Below are 18060 nucleotides of genomic sequence, written 5' to 3' on the forward strand. Positions count from 1 at the left end.
AGAGGAACTCGGCCATGATGTCATCGGCACAAAACCAATTCTGTCAAGCGATTGAAAAGGCACTGGAGCTTACGGACAAGAAGGATTTTGACACGGGCATTGCCGATGTCAGCTGCTTGAAGAACCTGACTGACAGGATCCAGAATGGGAAGCTTCTGAAACAATTCCGCCCGTTCAAGAACGGGGCTAGCGCTGGATCTCCCCCATCGGAGCAGTACCACGAGGACGTGCTGGATCTGTATAAAACTATCCTGGATACTTGCGCAAAGTCGGGTGGCTCGGTGCTGTTCTCAGAATGGCACAATGCGTTTACAGAGCTTTTGGAGTTGCGTCTTGAAGGAGAATTTTGCCGTCCGATTCAAAAACATCAAAGAAATTTACGAATTCATTGATCGTGGCCATCGAATTGCAGCCATGAAAGAGGCTGCTGATGCGGCATTTTTTTCGCACACAGAGAAGCTGAAAAGACAAATACGCAACGAGGTGCAGGATTGGAATGCAAAAACTCCACGTCTGGCTTACCAAAATCTGTTGAAAATATTCAAAGATGAATTTAATGCTGTGCCTTATGGCTGTAAGGATGGTGCATTTAAAACTTCCAGATGCAAGGCATGTGAAGATGTCTCTACAAAAAATTTTAGTTTACAGGCATATGCAATAGAAACACAGTGCGAGCTCGAGATAAGGAAAACAGTTAACAACTATGTACAGCGCATCCGCCAGTCCACTTTGACGACCCTCACACAAATACTGGACGCCGCCATGGTGCGTCAAGGCTGCTCGGAGCAGTTCTTGGAGGAAATTAAGCGATGCCTTAAAACTGAATTGATAAAACGGCCAGCTGGAAATTTATCTGATAAGGATCGCAGCATTATTGTCGAGAATATTCTCTCGAGTCTCTCCGGGGTCGCTACTTCGATGAGAAAGGATGTACCAGATGATAGAAAACTCAAAGAGGAGCTAGAAGATGAATATGAGCAAGCGCCTGATATATCTGCACGATACGGTAACAAGACACCTCTGAAGTCATTTGGAAGAAAAGCAGAAGCAGTACCGGAACATAAAAATGTGTGGTCATGGCGATGGCCATGGTCATCGAAAAAGACCGATGACAGCACAAATGACAATCACTCTTGGCTAGAGAATGATTTAGAATCATTGCCGAAGCAAATATTCATGGATAAGAACGCTGAGCATTTTGAAAATGGTATGATTCGTGAACTTAAAAAACGAGTAGAAACATCTATACGTCTTTATGAAGAAAAACGACACGTTAAACTGTCGACAGATATCAAGTGGGAAGCCCACTTATTCGCTCTTCGTAAATTTGCAAAAGTCAATTCAGTCTATCAAAATAAATGGGAAAAACAACACTGCCCAATTGCAATACTGCAACAAAAGAGGGAGGAGTACAGAGCAATAATAGACATTCAACTTCGAGGAGGATTTTCATCTGCTTCCGAAGGGAGAATCATTGCCAAATATCTCCTGGACGCTATTCGACAGAGATCGATTGAGTCTGGAAATCGCAAAAAGGTAGAAGCCGTGCTGAATTTGCACTGGACAACCAATAGTGAGAAGGTGCGCCTCACCTACTTTGAGCATCTGGCCACCCAGATCAATAAGAAACAAACCGCAGAAGCGCTTCAGCACTTCGCACATCCAAATTCCACGATCGAAAAGTGGTTCTCCAAGAGGGTCGACAGCCACATCTGTGATAAAACGACCGAGGCGTTTAAGGCGACATACGCTGCTGAACTGAAGCTTGTCGTTCAGGAAATCCGGAACTGTCAGGACATCACATCAGTGCAGAAATTCACTCGTTATTACCTGACCAATGCCGAAGACCTCGAATACAAAAGCTGCTTAGACGAACAAGATGTATCGCAAATGGATGTATCTGTACTTCGTGAGAGCGTCCTGCAAGTGCTCAATGACGCCGAGGCAAAGGGAGACCCCGACAGCGTGAAATTTGTGGGGCCGTCAACAGACGAGAGGGTCCAAAATCGGCTCGGTTGCACGGCACGATGCTTCTGGTGTGGAGCTCTGTGCTGGGGGTCACGGGGTCACGACGAAAACGATGGCGACACAAAGGTGCACCACAGCTGCCACCAGCCGCGTGGCCTTCACGGCACGCATGACAGAGACACCAAACAGTTATCAGCAGTGCCATGCAATTTATACGAGGATGATTCGCTAGTCTATTGGGGAGACAATTGCATGAAGTGGTCCAAGGCAAAGGCCACGGAGTTCAAAACGTGGAAGTTTGACGCCCACTGTAATGACAAATTCGATGCACTCATGCGCTGGTTTTTTGAGGTGTTGCACGTAGAGATCGCTGCATCGTGGAAGCTGCATCCTGCTACAAAAGAGCAATTGGTAAAATACGAATGCCAAAACCTTCAACATCGTTCTATACTGGCAGCAATTAGGGTGGTGATAAAATAGGATGTAGTTAAAAAATGGGCATTCATACTTAGAAATACTCGAGGAACCTGCTAATTGTAGGTGTTTTTGATTATAGGGCAATCATTAGTAACCACGTAGACACATGCATATACAATTAATTACAGTTAACGTACACATTGCCATATACAGGGTGCTTCAAAAAAATGTTAACACTTACATGGGACTGTTGTATTTATATAGGCCTTTTTCCAAAAATTCATATTAAGAATAATTCTGCCCATGTTTTTTTTATAATAAATCGGGGGGTAGCGTGGGGCACAAAAAAAAATAACAAAAACCCTCACCCCTCACCCCGCTGCCCTCACAAGCCATACAAGAAGGCAGCTGGAGATAATCCATACAATGTAATAAAAACCCCGGTGCAAGGGGTGCGGGGGGGCATAAAACGCAGACACAGAACATGGCAAACGGACGTTACAACTGGCGTTTTTTTTTTACTTCGGTAAAAGTTCGAAACTTAGCAACAAGAATAAATCGAAATTATAGACTGCAGTCTACATTAGTGGCTTTTATTGTTTCTTATTTAATTTCACCCTTATTCACCTCATATATTGTTTCTTATTGTATCTTTCTACCAAAAGAACCAAGGAATATGAATTCCAGCAGTCAAGAAAGCTTATATCTCCAACCTCAGGATATAAAAATATTACTCTAGAATAAAAAGCACGGATCCCTGGATACAGATAGGGAACCCTCGGAATACCTGTGGTAACAACTATGGTAGATCACAAATCTTGGTTAAACATAAATCAAATAATAATTATGAAGTATTAGACCGAGGGTCATCCAGAAGAAATATAATGCGAAACAGGTCAATTACACACGACCAAGATAATATGTATTCCACAGAATCAGAGCCGCCCAACCACCTTTGTCTTCCAGAAGCACGTGGTAGCAAGTAATCACACATGCAGGGAGGGCGCCTCCCCTTGAGATATCAAACACCATGAAGAAATTCCAAACCACGCGTACTGTAAACAGTGCTCAAAACATACCTTGAGTCACTTAAAGAGTCAACACCGCAAAAAGGAATACACACTAAGAGGTGGAAAATAATGTTTCTTTTTCTCTCAGCTTACAACCCATAATAATGAATGGAAAACATGGTAATGGGAGGTCACACTTCAAGAGACGGAGACGGTGCCCCTCTCTTAGAGAGACAAAAATGTAACACCCCCACCGTGAAGGAAGATGGGGGAGAACGCAACCGGACAGGGGGACCCCCCCCCCCCCACCTTCCAGATTAATTATTGCAGAGGGTTGGAGGACTGGAAAGACGCACTTGGGGGCAATGTGGAGCATCTGTTTCCACTGATAAAAGGGTGGCTTGAGGAAGGGGACAGGAACCAGGCCTTGTTGAGACTTAACAGATTGCTTAATAAATCAGAAGATACACACACACGTACACCGGACAAACAACTGCCCCCACAAGCTGAGAGCGAAATCAAAGGAATTCCGGTCTTTTATGAGAAGGCGAGGCAAGGGGAGAAAATTTAAAGATATAAGCAGGGACACAACACACATAATTCAGTTCTGCAAGTGGCAGGCTTCGGGAATCTGCCCCCGTGACAGGCACATCGATAGGGAGATGCATCGGCAGAAACCACGAGTCTACGAAGTCAACAGAGATAGAGTCTTGCTGCGGCAAACGACCAAGGATGGCGAGGCTTGAAGAGTAGCGATGTGTCACCGAGTACGAGGTCGGCGCTGACAGACGAAGTATCGTTAAAAGTTGTATTATACATTGAGTGCCAGCTCCCATCAGCAGCTCAGCACGAGAGAAAGAGTGACGAGCAACATCAAGCAATCAACCTCGAGGAAGGGCGGAAAGCGCCAAGCATCAACCAAGCGAGCATCGCACAGCATCGGCAACCAGCGAACGAGCTGCAAGAGCAATCGTGCATCGCCAGAGAGCACAGGGCAGGAGAGAGCGTGCAACCAGCGCCACCGGGCGGGGATGTCAGCGGCCAGCGAACAAGCTGCGAGCGCGATCGAGCACCTTCAAAGACAAGCGTCGTGCCGACTCAGCTCATCCAGCAGCGGAGGAGCTGCCGCCACGAGAGAGAGAGCCGTGTGATTGACACGCCCACACTCACACACCCACGACTCATTGCCCAGCAGGGAACCAAGGCATAATGGGTACAAGGAACGCCACCTCGGCGTCTGCTTAACACAAAGAGTTGAGCAAGGAAACAATACGCCCACCCACACATAACGCACATATCAGGACTAATAAGAGTACTCCAAAGTTATCTTTGTTTTTCAAAAAGCGTGGCCATCCTGAGGTGGTGCGCCAAATCGTATCTGATCGTGAAAAGCATTGCTTCCCATCGAGTTATGTGGATATGGTCGTTAGAAATATTTTAGTAATTCTTTTTGTTAATTGCATAATCTGTACCAATGAATTCATTGATGAAACTAAACATTTAGAAACATCTACGTTACGAATCTACCCACTCACAGGGAGACTTGTGTTGAAATATTTATTTTGATCACATAATCTTACCCGCGAATTTATCGAAGCCTTAGCCAATTGATAAGAATTTGCTAGACAAGCAGGCACACTGCCGCACACCATTGTTCCAAGACATTTCGTTAATTGCATAATCTTACCAATAAATTCATTGAGGTCTGATTTGCTTTCGGGACATGTTTCTTTATTACTGTTTGCATGAATATTGTCTCATTAATTTTTAAGGACTTTTTTCCATCGCCGAAAATGCTCGCTTTACTCTGAAGAATTAACCGATTGTTCTGTTACTCAGTTTTACAAACTTAATCATTGAGGGTTCAATGTACGGATCAATGAGTAGGACATCTCCAGGAGTACTGTGTTGAAATTCCTAGCATAAGAGTTCGCATATTAGAGTGTTATGTTTTTGTTTAGAGATTAAAATTGCTTAACACAGAAGAGTCTGAGTGGTGCCTTCCTAAGTTCATGCATAATCTTAATTATAAGAACTGTATCCTACGATGAGATCTGAATTTTGAGACCAGACAAACACTAAAACAATCAGTAAAAGTTAAAGCAAGAATCATTGTATTATCCTGATTGATGATACAACCCTAGACAACGAAGCCGAGCTTAATCAGCATACTTACTGTACATCACACTTGAATAACTTCATACAATTCATTGTATTATCCAGATTGATAATACAACCCTAGACAACGAGGCAGAGCCTAATTATCATACTTGTATACATTAGCATAATTGCATACACTTAATACAATGACACATTCCCAATTAGCATAACATAATTAGCATAATTACACATTTCTCAATTTTAATTTAATTTTTATTATTTTTATTAATTTTTCAAGACCCAATATATACAACAGTATACACACACATATACACCCACCCACACACACGTGTATACCCACCCGCACACACGTGTACACCCACCCACACACGTATACACACACACACACGTGTACACCCACACACACACGTGTACACCCACATACGTGTACACACACGTGTACACACATGTACACCCACACACACGTGTACACGCACCCACACATGTGTACACCCACCTCTTGTAGCGAACTGAGTCTTTGCGCTGCAGTGGCACACAACGATGATGCTGATGTAGATGTTACGTCTGACATGGTTATTGTTCACAATAGAGATTTGTTGTGGGTCAGATCGCGTAAATGTATAAATCTTGTGTCGTTAAACCCGCCATCACCCGACACACCCAATCAGTAAGTTTTAGTGTCACGTAAACAGACCGCGCCAATGCGTTACCAGTGTAGTGACGTAAATTAAGTCACTGGTAGGGCCGGCCGCCGATTACAAGGTGGAATTGTGTGCCTCAAGCCTCTCTCTGGCACCGGAGCAGCTGCGGCGTGGAAGCGTGGCCCTAGAGGACACGGTTCGGAGAACAGTCATGAGAGAGGCACGTGAGGGCGTGACAGACTGGGTGACCCCGAGAGGGCACGTGACTGGCGTGGGGTAGCGAGGGGGGGGGCAAAAGGGGGGGCTGGAGGGACACGTCAAGCTCCCACGGGGACCTTCTAGGAAGTTCCAGAAGGAGGGAGGATCAAGGAGAGGTCTCCGGGAGACATCGTGGCTGTCTCTTGGACGATCTTCGGGTCTTCGATCGTCACGCTCGGCATCGTGGGTCAGGCAGTACGTTCCTGACCTGACTCGGTTATGTAGTTACACCTGTTGAGGTCTAGTTAACTAGGAGTGTGTTAAGCAGTTTCCCTGTTGGGTGTTATAATAAAACGTGTTGCTTCACAGTTCAAGTGTGTGCCTCCTTGGAACCCACCACACTAGTTCAGCACTAGCAGATAGTAGTGTAGTGTATAGTAGTGTAGTGTATAGTAGTGTAGTGCATAGTAGTGCAGTGTAGTGTATAGTAGTGTAGTGTATAGTGTAGTGTATAGTAGTGTAGAGTATAGTAGTGTGGTGTGTAGTGTATAGTAGTTTAGTGTATAGTGTAGTGTATAATATAGTGTACAGTATAGTGTAGTGTACAGTGTAGTGTTTAGTGTTGTATAATCGTACATCACTACACCGGTTGTGTGTTGGAGAGCAAATCCACAACATTAACAACTATTTTATGGATTATATTGATCGCGACAGCCTACGTGTTAAAATGTCTGTTGTTCACAATTGCACCCATTGAAAATTGTAAATTATACACTACGTAGTGCGTTTACAAAACAACATATGTCACAGCAAGAGGTCACACAGTACATCAAAAAGGACGAGGTGATTGGACAAAGGCTTTTATTGATTAATAAACCATGATTAGTATTTGCGATAAGCGGTGCACGTACTTTTCACATGGAATGTCACAGCTTAGAGGTCATAATATTGGCCAAATGTTGGGTGCCCGTAGTAAAATGTTAACTACATCTCAAAGTTCCAGGTCTCCTCGGCCATGGTCATTCCCTCCCTTCTCTATGCTTGAGAAACGTGGACCCCCCCCCCACCCATAATTGTACATCTTCGCCAGTTAGAAATATTGAGGTTGCCCTGCCTACGACCCATGCAAGGTTTAACCTGCAGGCTGGATTGTGTGAGAAGCTTACAAATCCTTGAAAGATCTGGACAAAGTCCCATCGGTGAGCTCCTCCGGCAGGCCCGCATGCCCAATCACCGCATGCCCAAACAGCTTTTGTTCGGCCGGACCGAGGGGGCTAAATGGGCGCGGCATGGGCTACAGAAGAGATGGAGTCATGTGGTACAGGAGGACGTGGAGCTGAGTGGACTTGCCAATGACTGGGACCAGCGGTGTTAAGATCGGCCTCTGTGGAGGAGGCTCGTGAAGGACGCTGCTACTGGGCAGTTGGAGGCAGTCTCCCTCCAGTAACAGCAGAGGGCAGAGGTGCGACGCTCAAAACAACGAGCAGAGTGCCGGGCAGATAAAGCGCAGCAAGTTGGCACTTAGGGGGCATAGGTAGTGTATTTGAAAGTCATCTCAGTCGGTCAACCCATGGCACTTGCTGGGTCTGTCCCGTGACCTCCTCCTGCACTTAGCCTGGCACAGAAATACAACCCATGGCACCTGCAGGGTCCGTCCCGTGACCTCCTGCCAGCAGCGAGCCTTCGACATTGACAATGTCAGTTGTATGTTGATCTTCATCCATGCTCATTGCAACTCACAACGCTGTGCTGAATACGATAATTATCCTTGCATAATCTCATTCAGGGTTACATCGTATGCATGGCGATATTCATTGTTGTTACATATTACAGCGAATTAAAAATGCGTCAGATAATAAGAATGAATTAAAAGCAACGAGGAATGTGAATATAAATTGGACGAGCAACGTCAACATGAAACCCGTCAGCTCAAAATCTAAAACAGGAAGCAAAAATCAAGAAATGGTTACACAAATTAAAGGTATAAGCAACATAAAAGTTACCACACACACACAGAGGTTTAGAAGATGATGTGTGTGCACTTGTGTGGGTGTGTGCATGTGTGGGTGTGTGCATACGTGTGTGTGTGCATGTGTGGTGTGTGCGTACACATGTGTACACGTGTGTGTACACGTGTGTGTGTGTACACGTGTGTGTGTACACGTGTAAGTGGATGTGTTTAAACGTGTGGTGTGGGTATGTACATGTGAGCGGGTGTGTACACGTGGGTGGGTGTGTGTAAACGTGTGTATGGGTGGGTGTAATTGTGTGTGTGTACACGTGTTTGTGTGTGCACACGTTTGGTGTGTGTGTACACGTGTGTGTGGGTGGGTTAACACGTGTGTGGGTGTGTGTACACGTGTGTGGGTGTACACGTGTGTGTGTATATGATATTATTGTTTTGGGTTGTAAATTAATTATCATTCAATCGTTTTACTATTTACGTGTGAACAGTGATGTAGGCGGTGCCTCTGGAGACCATCTGGAGAAGATTCCAGGCGCGCGTTGACAACGATGGCGAACAAGTGGGAGACTCTTTGACTTTTGAAGCTATTAACATTACATTTGTTATTGTGTTTACAGTCCATTATTATCCGCTCTTTTTCCATTAAACACGATAGTCCCATATAAGTGGTAAACAAATTTGAAGCACCCTGTATATCGATGTTGTTGTTGGGGTTAGGCATAGTGTTTGAATGATTATTCGAAATACGCCGCTCGTTGTGAACAGCTAAGAATGGGTGCTGTGTACCCTCTCTGGCGGTAGTGAAACAGCAGGAAGTCGTGTTTAGATGTTCAAACACCAAACAGAAAACTTTTGCAAGGAATCAACTGTCTGCATTTACCACCACACGGAACTTGTGGTGACCAGGCAAACAAAATCCATGTCTCTGGTCGTATATTGATGGCAGTGTCTTGGAAACTGATTGGTCTACACGAGTGACAAGCAGCAGGCTTCTTTAGGGGCTAGTCTCACTGCCAGTGTCAGTAGACCAGGATAATAATACTGTCACTTATGTATAAATTATCTTTAATTATAATGTAATTATAACGTTATATGGCATTGACTTGGTAACTGATTGGCCTACACCAGAGGCAGCTGCCTTCTTTAGGGCCTAGTCTCACCACCATTGTCTCACTACCAGTGTCAGTAGACAGTATAATATATTATTACTTAGTAGACATTGTCTTTATAATAATGTAACTACAATGTTACATGCCATTGTCTTGGTAACTGAATGGCCTACACCAGAGGCAGCAGCCTTCTTTAGGGCCTAGTCTCACCAGCAATGGGAGACCAGAGAACGACGCCAAAAGGCGACCAGCACAAGAACCATTCCACACGTCTCAGAGCATTGACAGCTCGGGAAGAGCAGCTACACAATGGTCTCACTTCACAGCCCTGATCGTCTAATTCTAAATCAATGGGGAAAAGCCAATCTACGGTTTGCTAAATGTGCGTCTTTACACGCGGTTCCTGAAAAACGCAGTCAATTCGTGTCTATACAGTGAGGTCTCATTGTATACATATAGTAATGTTTCACTGTGTGTGTATACAGTGACGTTTCACTGTATATATATACAGTAATGTCTCAGAGTGTGTATATATCTATACAGTAATGTATCAGAGTGTATATTTGTGTGTGTCTACACAGCAATGAATCAGAGTGTATATGTGTGTGTGTCTACACAGCAATGAATCAGAGTGTATATGTGTGTGTGTCTACACAGTAATGTATCAGAGTGTATATTTGCGTGTGTGTGTCTACACAGTAATGTCTCAGAGTACGTGGTGGGGGTCGGGTTCCGTGTGTCCCCTCCTTAGCACGAATTTCCATAAGTTGGGGTTCACCTACACGAGAGTCGATATACTTTGTATACCCTATTATATACTACTATGTTACTATACTACTATGTACTACTTTATTAATATACTACTATATGACTATACGAGTGTATTCTACGGTATATGAAATATGCTATAGCTGGGTGGAATCGTTTCTTGCGCGGGTGATACGGGTACAAGTGTAAGTACGAATCGGGGGTGGTCGGTCGCGGTACGAGCGGGAACCACGTATGCTGAGCCCCCATCGTGTACTCTGAGACCTTGCCGTACGTATCGAGGGGGTGGATACCCATCATCTAATTCCTATTTCTCTCGAAGTAATCGTTGATCTTCGCCATTCCGATCAGGTGCAACTTCAAGTCGCTGTACTTCTCCTGCCAGTGCTTTTCTATCTGCGACGGGTTGTTCCTGTGCGCGCTGATCGAGGCCGAGATCAGGTTCAGGATGTTGACAGCCGAGGAACCTGGCGGCCACTGCGAATCCAGTTATCCGATTGCTGCCTTTCACCACTGCCAACGAGAAGCAGTTGCCCATGTTGCTGTAGCCCGCCGCACCCATCCTCACCAACGCACTTGAGCTTTTGACGATGTCCATCGTCCCTTTCATCGTGCCGCCTGCCATCATCATTCCGCCCATGGTGACTTTGGCTGTTTCCGCGGTGCCCGAGGGCGCTTCTGTTGCCTCCCTTGACGGACACGCTCTCGGACACCAGCGTGTCCATGGTCACGACGTCGCGCTCAGTTGCCACCGAGTAAACCCACCGCACCACTTCGGCGAACCTCTCGCCGGCAATTTTATCATTCTCGACATTCGCTCTCGCCTCCTTGGTCGAGGCTTTGTTCATCACCAGCACGGCGATCGACGACCCCGCAGCCGTGATGCTTCCGGCCACCCCCGTGGCCGTGCCGGCGATGGTGAGGCCCAGAGATGCGCCGAAGGTCAACGGGGCGAGGGCCAAGCCGGCAATGACCATGGCACCGCCGACGATGCCCGCAGAAGCGCCGGTCGCTTTGGAGATTTTGCCGTCTCGCTTCCTCTTCCTCAGCTGAACGATCATCTTGAAGAGCATCTTCAAGACCTCAATCCTCCTCGTCCTCCATTCGGGAAATGTCTCCACGAGCTTCCTGCATGCTTGGGACTGTTGTGGAAGCGAAGATGATGACAGCAACAAAAGGTGGAGGCATTGAAATGTGACAGTGGCGTCATGACAAGTAATCACGCAAAGTCGTAACCCTTTCGGAGTGCCCTTTGAAACGTGTTCACGCAGTGTGTGTGTGTGTGTCTTTGTCTTTGTGTGTGTTTGGGGATGGTGGAAGAAGTAGTCACACCCTGTGAGTGGCTGGCTGAGGTGCCATCTGTTGAGGAAGTACTGAAGGCGATCCTGGGTCTGAGACCAGGAAAGGCACCAGGCAGAGATGATCTCCCAAGTGAAATGCTGAGGGAGGGTGGCGTTTGTGCACAGACTGCCCTACATGACATAATAACAACAGTCTGGACCACTGGACTGGGTTCCGCAGGATTGGAAGGGTCCCCCTCTTTAAGAAGGGGGACCGCACAGACTGTAACAACTACAGGGGCATCTCACTCCTCAGTGTGCTGGGAAAAGTCCTGTCAAGGATCTTTCACCATTGCCTTGCTAGGCAGGCTGAGGAGAGGATTGCGGAGCCCCAATGTGTTTCCAGGACAAGGGGGTCCTACATGGATGCCATATTTTCTGTCTGTCTGCTACAGCAGGGGATGTATGGAATTCCAACAGGACCTAAATATCTGCTTTATCGACCTGGTCAAGGCCTATGATACCATCAGTAGGCCTGGGCTCTGGGTTCGTCTTCGTGCTTTCAGATTCCCAGACTGTCTACTCACTTTTTCATTAAGGACCTTCATGATAGTGGTCAGGCCCAGGTAAAGTTGTGTGACTGGGTGTCGGAACCATTTTTTATTCTGAAGATTTCCACAGATGTACTGGTGGATTTTCCATATGATAAAGATGCAATTGGAGACTGATCGATGCCTGGGTCCGGTCAAGGGATGGCTCCTTATTAGTACAACCATGGTATGATGTGTGCAGATGATCTGGTGAGTGGGTGAGTGAGTGTGTGAGTGGGCCAGTAGGGGGTACAGCTGCTGGTGTATTCCTAAGTCATCTCAGTCGGTCAACCCATGGCACCTACAGGGTCTGTCTCATGACATCCTGTCAGTGGGCGTTCGACACGTTGTAGAGACCCATAGAGATGCATAGAGACCCATAGAGATACGTAGAGACCCATAGAGACACGTATAGATACAAAGATATCCATAGAGAGACACATAGATACACAGATACCCATAGAGATGCATAGAGACCCATACATACATAGAGACCCATAGAGAGACACAGAGATACATACGATACATAGAGATCCATAGAAATATATCGAGACCTATAGTGAACCAGAAAGCCATAAAGATACATTGAGACCCATAGAGATACATATTGACCCATATAGATACATAGAGATGACATATAATATACATAAAGACCTATAGAGACCCATAGAGATACAAAGAGACCCATACTAAAACTAAACGATGTTTATGTTATCAGGTGTGTAACGACATAAATGGGCCATTCTATGGCGACAGTGGCTATACTATACACAAGGGCTCACTAGAGGGCAGATTCTGGATGTCACGGAGGTCGGGTCAGGACATGACAGTCTGGGTGAACCCGCGAGAGCACGTGACTGCACAAGGGGGCACGGGGGCCTGCCAGAAGGGGGTGAGCGGGCCACGTGATGTGGACCCAAGCTCTTCTGCGAAAGATCGAGGAGGGGGGCGTGACCACGAGCGGAGCCCGGCCACGTCACACGGGAGAGAGAAGCCGAGCTCCGAAGGGGAGCGTGGCTATTCAACCAGAGAAAGAAGTCATCTTCTCCGATCTTCGCTCTTCAGTACGCGACAACACGACGGTCGTGTCGGCAGTTCTAGTTCAACCTTATTGGGAATCCGTTCAAGTGGTTAGGTGGTTAGGCCACCACCTTACGTAGTTTACCTGAAATGTACATAGTCGCTCGGAATGTACATAGTTAACCTTGGAACGTTGAATAGTGTTGGTTGTGTTAGAGAATAAAAACGTGTTGCCTCCCAGTCTTGGTGTGCGCCCGATTAGAACCCACTACAGGTGTAATGCCCCACTGATCTGCAATCTCCAACTATGCAGTAGGCAAGTCATCGTCAGAGTAGGGTTTGAACCCACGACCTCCTGTACACCAGGCGAGGTAGTCAACATATCCTAGCCACCGTGATGACGAGAGAGAGAGAGACAGCAGGCTCCAAATATACAGCAGCAGGCAGGTCATCGTCAGGGTTCCGGGATCGGAATCCCAACGACCTCCAGCGTACCGAAACGGAACGGTGTTCCGACCAAACTCACCCGCTCGTTTGCCCGCCACGCCGATCCGTCGCCGCAAAGTTTCGACGACACGAGGTTCTCCCTCGCTCGCTCCGCCTGCGCTCTCAGCTCCTCGTCCGTCCGCAATTTCGGCTTCCACTCCCAGCGCAGATTGCACGTCCACTGCGGGCAGGGGCATTTCTTCCGCGTCCGTTCCAGCTCCCAGTGGACGTCGAAGCAAATGCGGCAGAAGGTGTGGCCGCACGGCAGGAACACGGGGTCGTAGAAGATGCCCTCGCAGATCGCACAGTTGAGGCCGTAAGCCTTGCATGGTTGGTTGGAGGTTGATTTCGCCTGCCCTGTAAAAGAACACACCCCCCCACACACATAGCCATCATCATCATCTCGGCACACATCGTCACACGCGTCACAAATCATCACGCGCGTCACGCATCATCATCTCACACATCACACTCATCTCACACATCATCACACATCATTACACACATCGTCACATCACACACGTTACACATCACACACCAACACCACCACAAAAGATGGGGATGATAGGGTAAAAACAGCCTATTTCTGTCCATATACTCAACACTACCTATAGACTCAACACTGCCAATAGACTCAACACTGCCCATAGATTCATCTTCTTGTTTTTTTCGGTAAAGCAACGTAGAAGGGAAGTAATAAAATAATAAAAATAAAACATAATAAAACAATTCTTACGACGTTTCGGCCACAACGCAAGCAGCCGTCCTCAGGTGAAGAACAGGGCTGTCAGAAAAACAGCGTCTGAATGAAAACCACCACGCTTGGCAGCAGTATATTTAAGCTGGGTTGGAAGGGGGAAGAGCGCCCCGACAAAGGAATTCGCATATCAAGAGGAATCTAGAGGAATCTAGCATACCCATGGGTATGCTAGATTCCTCTTGATATGCGAATTCCTTTGTCGGGGCGCAATTCCCCCTTTCAACCCAGCTTAAATATACGCTGCCAAGTCTGGTGGTTTTCATTCAGACACTGTTTTTCTGACAGACCTGTTCTTCACCTGAGGACGGCTGCTTGCGTTGTGGCCGAAACGTCGTGAGAATTATTTTATTGTTTTATTTTTATTATTTTATTACTTCCCTTCTACGTGACTTTACCGAAAAAAACCAAGAAGATGAATCCCTGCAGTCACTAAAGCTTTAAATCGAAACTGCCCATAGACTCAACACTACCCATAGACTCAACACTACCCATAGACTAAAAACTACCCATATACTCGAAACTGCCCATAGACTCAACACTACCCATAGACTCAACACTACCCATAGACTAAAAACTACCCATATACTCGAAACTGCCCATAGACTCAACACTACCCATAGACTCAACACTACCCATAGACTAAAAACTACCCATATACTCGAAACTGCCCATAGACTCAACACTACCCATAGACTCAACACTACCCATAGACTAAAAACTACCCATATACTCGAAACTGCCCATAGACTCAACACTACCCATAGACTCAACACTACCCATAGACTGTAGTTGTAGTTTACCTTTGCTCTGTTCTGAGCCCATATTGTTGCCGAGCCTCTTAGCCACGGGCGCTGTCCTTGCTGTGGAGTCCTGTGGGCAACACGGTGGCTTAGTGAGCTTGTGTAGTGTATAGTGTAGTGTATAGTAGTGTATAGTAGTGTAGTGTATAGTAGTGCGGTGTATAGTGTAGTGTATAGTAGTGTAGTGTAAAGTAGTGTATAGTGTAGTGTATAGTATTGTAGTGTATAGTGCAGTGTATTGTAGTGTATAGTGTAGTGTATAGTATTGTAGTGTATAGTATTGGAGTGTATAGTGTAGTGTATAGTATTGTATAGTAGTATATAGTAGTGTAGTGTATAGTTGTGTAGTGTATAGTAGTATCATGTTGAGTGTAGTGTATAGTAGTGTATAGTGTAGTGTATAGTATTGTAGTGTATAATGCAGTGTATAGTAGTGTAGTGTATAGTAATTGAATAGTGTAGTGTATAGTATTGTGGTGTATATTGCAGTGTATAGTAGTGTAGTGTATAGTAATGAATAGTGTAGTGTATAGTAGTGTAGTGTATAGTGAAGTGTATCGTAGTATAGTGCATAGTAGTGTACAGTGCATAGTGTCATGTATGGTAGTGTATAGTGTACTGTAAAGTGTAGAGTATAGTAGTGTCTACTGTATGGTATAGTAGGTGTACAGTGTATTGTATAGTATAGTGTATAATAGTGTACAGTGTAGTGTATAGTAGTGTATAGGAATGTATAGTGTAGTGTACAGTAGTGTAGTGCTTGGCGTAGTGTATGGTGTAGTGAATAGTCGTGTATAGTGTAGTGAATGGTAGTGTATAGTGTCGTAATGTACGTATCCCTTTTCCAAAAATTAATACTGAGTGTGATATTGTCTCTTTTGAATGTCAAAGCTCCTTGTGGCCATAGACGCGTTCCCTGCGTCCCGAAAGTCGCAAAACCCAGATGACAAACCCATACAGCGCCAGAATGGGAAGCGAGGGGAAACACTTTACTAGAGGCTTTGATCGGATGGCCATGATGAACATCACCAGAGCCTGAGGCCGGTTCTTGTGAAGCCTCAATATAAGTTCGCTTCCCAGGAATTAAACCGAGTCGACGTAGCAGAAGGGCAAACGCGTCAAATGGCAGGGCCATGGACGAAATAACTCCTTGCGTGGGCAAGGGGTGACGCCCGACACATTTACGAGAGATATGTTTACGAAAGGGAGGGACCCTACGGTCAAAGCAGAATGTCCCTTTGTCGCTCCAACGACTCTCTGAGTCAGGGGTCGGGAACCTTTTTGACTGGGAGAGCCATAAAAGCCAAATATTTCTAAATATATTGCATTGAGAGCCATATAGTATTTTTAACGTATAATAAATTAAATATGTCTTACTTTTAATGCAACTTCTGGTGCTGCGTGGTTTTGCTGATGGCCTTGTAGTAGTCTGGTTCGTACGTGGTGAGGTTGAAGCTTCGTGCAGGCGTGACCCGTGAAATTTATCTTCAAAACAAATTTCTGTTTACTTTAAAATGACACAGTATTATTAAGCAATATCACATGTATTTTAAAATCAGTTCCAAACTGATTTTTTTTTTTCAACTCAAATTTGTCTGGGAGCCATATGCCGTCACCAGAAGAGCCATATATGGCTCGCGAGCCATTGGTTCCCGACCGCTGCTCTGAGTTAACAAACCCCGGTGCCTGGAAAGTTTAAACGTTCACAGTGACAACCGCCGCACATTAAAATAATCGCAAACGTCGTGGTTACTACTACTACTGCTGCACGGTAATCTAATGATGGGATCCATTGTTACATGAGGTTTTAAACGCGACTCGTTTGCTTGTCCTTATTAACAATCGCAGTTATGACATACGGTCTGGTTTGAAGCATGCTTGCCAACAGGGACACTCAATTGATATTAATAACGTTGAAGTGTTGTGTAAAACGAATTACTACTGGCAAAGACTAATTAGAGCATCCATTGAAATTGAGAGAAACAGAAATAACTTTAATCGCTCAGACAGCTACAAGCTTAGTGCGGCCTGGAAGCGTATTATTAAATAATACATATTACAATTCCTTATAGGGGAAACAAATACTAATTAACTGATTACTAACGTAGCATATAATTACAATAACACACATTACAACTGATTACTAATCTACAACTCACAGCGTAACAATTGCCTGATTACTAATTTAGTATATAATTACAATAACCCCCCCTCTGCCTAAAATCGTTGCACCTGATGAGTTAAATTATGACGTCACCCTGCTGCTGCTCTATTTAAGACCGGGAGCCAGAGCAGAGCCTCATCATTCATGCGAATTGCCCGATGATGCTGGATGCAATTATCAGCGAAACGTCGTACTCAAAAATTGTAAATGTTGCGGTTTCACGCTTCAACACACAGGTGGGCTAAAGTCGTGAACTATTTGTCTTTTGTCAACGTGACACTTTTTTTTGCTGATTGGCCGTGTCGGGTGGTGGAGGGTTACGACACATTCATAAATGACGCGATCTAACCCAAAAACGTTGATTATGAATAATATTTGTCGCGAAAGCCTACTTGTTAAACTATACGGGCTGTGTTGAGTCTCTGGGTAGTGTTGAATCTACATGGGCAGAGAGAAACAACCGATCACGATCTGATCAGATAATTGTATTGCCGTCGAATGATTGTACATCGAGAATGAAACACAAATATTCGCAGGTTAATCACAGGTTATCAAACCAACGTCTGGCGAGCAAAACTTACTTTAGTGTATAGTGATGACAACGTATCAATAATTGGTGGGGTTAGATGTTTGACGCGATCTAACAAACCCTCCTAGCTTTGAGTATTTATCGCGGGCGCCTGCTGTGTAGAAATGCTACGGCGTAATATTGTGAAAGTTTACAAAGAGCAGGCGTTTTAAAGTGCTTACCTCTACTCGCGA

General features: G+C 45.4%; 1 protein-coding gene across 1 annotated transcript; it reads right to left on the reverse strand.

Annotated features, from left to right (window-relative positions):
* Positions 1-7198: 7198 nt before the first annotated feature.
* LOC133359673 (uncharacterized) lies at positions 7199-18054 on the reverse strand. Its single transcript, XM_061578180.1, has 4 exons — positions 18049-18054; positions 15135-15204; positions 13615-13931; positions 7199-11340 (listed from the first exon to the last, which is right to left on the reverse strand). The coding sequence occupies exons 2-4, from the start codon at positions 15154-15156 to the stop codon at positions 10642-10644; spliced, it is 1038 nt and encodes a 345-aa protein (XP_061434164.1). The 5' UTR covers positions 15157-15204; positions 18049-18054; the 3' UTR covers positions 7199-10641.
* Between the last annotated feature and the right edge of the window lie 6 nt (positions 18055-18060).

This window comes from Lethenteron reissneri, chromosome 65 (assembly GCF_015708825.2).
Source record: "Lethenteron reissneri isolate LAM-NWPU_2019-01 chromosome 65, ASM1570882v1, whole genome shotgun sequence".
NCBI lineage: Eukaryota > Metazoa > Chordata > Hyperoartia > Petromyzontiformes > Petromyzontidae > Lethenteron > Lethenteron reissneri.

What these genes read in the sequence shown, in the direction of transcription:
- LOC133359673 (XM_061578180.1), bottom strand. Translation starts at nt 15,156, where the DNA reads ATGGGCTCAGAACAGAGCAAAG. An exon ending in GGGCTCAGAACAGAGCAAAG is followed by an intron (nt 13,932 to 15,134) that starts GTAAACTACAAC and finishes GTTCTTTTACAG; the next exon opens with GGCAGGCGAAATCAACCTCC. An exon ending in CGTGGCGGGCAAACGAGCGG is followed by an intron (nt 11,341 to 13,614) that starts GTGAGTTTGGTC and finishes CTTCCACAACAG; the next exon opens with TCCCAAGCATGCAGGAAGCT.